Below are 3,873 nucleotides of genomic sequence, written 5' to 3'. Positions count from 1 at the left end.
CGAGCACGCACCGTTCTGCATACGCCAGCCCTCTGCATCTTACTAAGGTTTTTATTTTGTCTTCTTTTGTTTTGATTTTGTCCCGTTTCCCCTCTCCCTCTCTCAGTGCGCTCCGGCGAACGCCCCGATTCCGAGCTGCCCGAGCATTGATCGGCGATGGATCGTGCGTGACCTATAGAATGATGATGATGATGATTATGGCGATGATTTTCGCGTGATCGATGGTGACTTGCATGACCGCCATGCTATCAGTAGCTATGAGAATGCCCAATCACAGAACGTATCCCCCGCTTGAATATTCCCCGGATTAGAGAGCACCGAGTTTCTTTGAGTCTTGAGAACTAAGAGTCTGACTTTCCTCATAGCTGTATTTTTTTTCCGAGCCGCGAGATCCTAGTTCTCGTCTTTGGAGGTGGCGTAGATCGTGTGATGGATTGGATAAATTTCTCCCAAAGTATAAATACCGGGCAAGCGAATGACATGAGACTGTTAGAATTCGTTAGTTGCCAGCTGTGTTTGCGAACATGGATTCTGGATATGCTGGCAGATAGAGGAAAACGAGTTCATCGCCGCGTCGCTAGGGTTTACATAGAGCTCGAATATCTAGGTTTGCCAGGAGCGGCTGCGTAGGGATTGGTATTTGGCTAGGTCATGTGTGTGTGGAAGTGTTGTTCTGAGATGTGACGGCGGTCAGTCTATACTCTTGGCTGTGGATGAAAGCGGCGTTTGCACTAACACTCGCGCGACCCCCACCCTCAGTACCGCCAGGATTCGAGAGATAGAAGTCAGGAGACTAGCCCGGTCAAGGATACATCGTTCGGGTCACTCGGCAGGCAGTCGAAACAACCACCGAAGTCGCCATCCGCATCTTTCGAGAAGGATCCCCAGGTGAGATCCGCGCCGATTCCCTCCGACCACGATTGGACGAGGTCAACGTTCCCGATGAGATGAAGACTCAAGCTCGATGTCTTTCAGTATTACACGTCGACGACATCGTCCGGTCGATTCGAAAAGACGGAAACCAGCCCTCAGAGATCCACTGGGAGCGGGGCTATGGAAACGGGCGCGAGCCCCACGACGGCCGGGGGTTTGGTTTATGACGACAAGACCGGAGAGTACACCAGATACTCAACCACGACTCAGCAGCAACAGCAAACCCTCGTTACGGAACACATCGCGTCCACTGGTCGAGTGATGGCCGTTCCGGTGGACCAGCTGCCAGTGAGTATTTTTGTTTCGCTCCTTGCATCCGTCGATCGAGTTCAAGAGCGAATAGCCTCTCGCTCTGGATGGAGGACTCTTGAATCATCTGCTCACCGTCGGACAGATCTCTCATGGATTTTTCCCCCCACAGCAAACGATAGTGAAGACCGAATCGATGAAGTACGACAACGGAATGGCGTCGAATGTGACGTCGTCTTCGACCAAAACCGTCCCAGTAGTATCGACCGAGACCCGGAAAGTCGCGTACTCGGTCGATCCCATCGCTGAAGACGGACTCCCGTCCGGCGGTCAGTATTCAACGACGAAAGTTACGACGCAACACGTTCCGCCCCACGACATTTCCGTCGAACAGGAAGGCGAAATAATTTCGCAGCAGACCATCTCGTCAAAAACTCGCACGGTGGAGACGGTCACGTACAAGATGGAGAGAGATGGAGTCGTGGAGACTCGGGTAGAGCAGAAGATAACCATTCAGAGTGACGGCGATCCGATAGACCACGACAAAGCGCTCGCAGAAGCTATCCAAGAAGCCACGATGATGAATCCCGATCTCAAGGTAGGTTTATCCACGACAAGAGAGAATTTCGTCAAAATCGATCCGCAAGGATCGATCCTCCGTGGTGTGATTCCGTTCCCCTTTCCAGATTGCGAATTCTGCCGGGAATCCCGAATTCATTGTTCACCATTCCCCTTGCAGGTGGAGAAGATCGAAATCCAACAGCAAGGAGGGACCTAGGCGTATCCTCGTTTCGAACATCTCACTCACCAGGGATCCGAGATCAGCTCGGGACAGAATTCGCGGATTAAGTTATCGGACTCAGCGGCGGAATTGTCACAAAATCAAATGAAAACACCCGCAAATCTCCAAATAACGAACAAAAAGGAGGAACAAAGGGTCTGCGAGCTCTGTCACGGAGAAACAAATTGGATGCAGAATTCTAGAATCATCAGAAGCAACGCGAGCCGACCTTCGGAGCCAGCTACAAGAGGCAACTACCTACGAAAGCAAACTCCTATGACGAGGAATTTTCCTATTAGTGTCATGGCGTGTGGACATCTTCGCACGTGAAGATCGCCACAGATACGAACGGACGTGTTTTCGAGCCGGTGTACATTATGCGGTAGTGGTGCCAAATTTTTCTACCGATTGTCTACTACCACGGAGTTTTCGAACCACTCGGAATCGCGCAGCCAAAGTATGGTCGCTGCATTAGTCAATTCGTCAACTAGTTGATGTATCGGTCCGTGGGCTGGTCGCTTGTCGATGGTGGCCCATCAATCGGTCGGCTGTTTGATTGATCGATCGATCAATCGGTCGATCCTTTGATGGATTCTCTGTTTGACTGAGTAGTGTACAAAACCTCTACGAATACACGCGTAGTCCTGTCGTTCGTTGGTTGGTCATAGTGACAGGAGCTCAAGGAGGCTTATCGTGAAAGATCGCTTGATTGACTCAGTTCATAAACGACGAGCGAATGAATTAATTGATTGAATGATGAATGAACGGATGAATGGGTTTTAGATCAGGGTCCTTGAGTCGCCCCTCTGTCTTGTGTGTGCCGCCACTAGGGTCGAGAGGAATAACGTTATTGACAGTGTACAGAGCTATCCCTCGAAGAAAAGTCTGAGGAAGACACGTGCAATTATTCGTGCGTACAGAGAGCAGTTCGCTGAAAATGAAGACCGGAAGAGCGGAAAAGACGAAACGTACTGCTCGGAGAATTTGCGTTTGACGAAGAAAAGGAAGGCAGGGCTCTGACCAGAGCAAGTCCCAACTGGGAGATGAGACCCGAGAATGCATGGCAGCAGTTGAAGCATCAAGGAAGGAACAAAGCATATTCACAGAAAATTCGAGCCGATAGATTCGGGTCATTTGGGGGAAAGAAAATCTGTTTGAAGATCGACATGAGTGCGAAACGAAGTGCCAGAGTCCCTGAGAACACCTATAAGTATATATGAACCGATCCATGTAGCGATGATCGCAAATTTATCGACGCGGTCTGCAGGGAGCCACTCGACGGCAACAACAAATGAGCATCAACATAACAGCGGTAGCGACGAAGAGTCTTAGAGGTTTTCATTGCGATGACGTCGAAAGTCAGTTTATCATCGATTATGAGCTTCTCAGTCATTATCCCGGTGGAGGCCATAATGTCGACTATGTTTTGCTTTTTCCATCTAATTTTTCATTACATAGTTCTGCTGTAGTCGATCTACCCATACATGGATATATATTTACAAACTTTCGTAAGATTATACACTTCGAACCACAGTTACTTTTATTTAAAAAGTCCTAAATTATCATCACTATTTAGACTACTCGAATGAAGAAAGGAGGAAGGACACCGAGCGCGGACTTCCGACGCTAACTTAAGCTGGCAGTGAATTTCAAGTTTGCATTTCTAGTTTTTATTCAGACTCTCCTCACGGATAGACGAAAATAACCCGAACGCCGAGATGGATGTACTACATGATTCTGTTAGATGAATTTGATTGATTGATTGTGGAAGGGATGGGCGCAGCTCGTCGCCGAAAGCAAGCGGATCCGCGAGTCGAATCAACGTCTGATCCAAAACAATGTCTGATCCAAAACAATAACAACAACAGTAATGATAATGGTACAGATAATAAATATTGCCACCTATTATG

The 3,873-nt window shown here is 48.6% G+C and overlaps 1 protein-coding gene across 1 annotated transcript in view; it reads left to right on the top strand.

The window, feature by feature from the left end:
* The window catches only part of LOC100907793 (erythrocyte membrane protein band 4.1 like coracle), an 8,774-nt gene extending 6,814 nt beyond the window's left edge, over positions 1-1,960 (top strand). Inside the window, exons 9-12 of the mRNA XM_029111056.1 lie at positions 760-888; positions 976-1,221; positions 1,355-1,780; positions 1,922-1,960. Coding sequence (XP_028966889.1) covers positions 760-888; positions 976-1,221; positions 1,355-1,780; positions 1,922-1,960 — 840 coding nt within the window. The remainder of the gene's footprint in view (positions 1-759; positions 889-975; positions 1,222-1,354; positions 1,781-1,921) is intronic.
* Positions 1,961-3,873: the final 1,913 nt, after the last annotated feature.

The sequence above is a fragment of the Galendromus occidentalis genome, unplaced genomic scaffold (assembly GCF_000255335.2).
Source record: "Galendromus occidentalis unplaced genomic scaffold, Mocc_1.1 scf7180000077213, whole genome shotgun sequence".
Taxonomy (NCBI): domain Eukaryota; kingdom Metazoa; phylum Arthropoda; class Arachnida; order Mesostigmata; family Phytoseiidae; genus Galendromus; species Galendromus occidentalis.
This window is presented reverse-complemented; position numbering and strand designations above follow the sequence as displayed.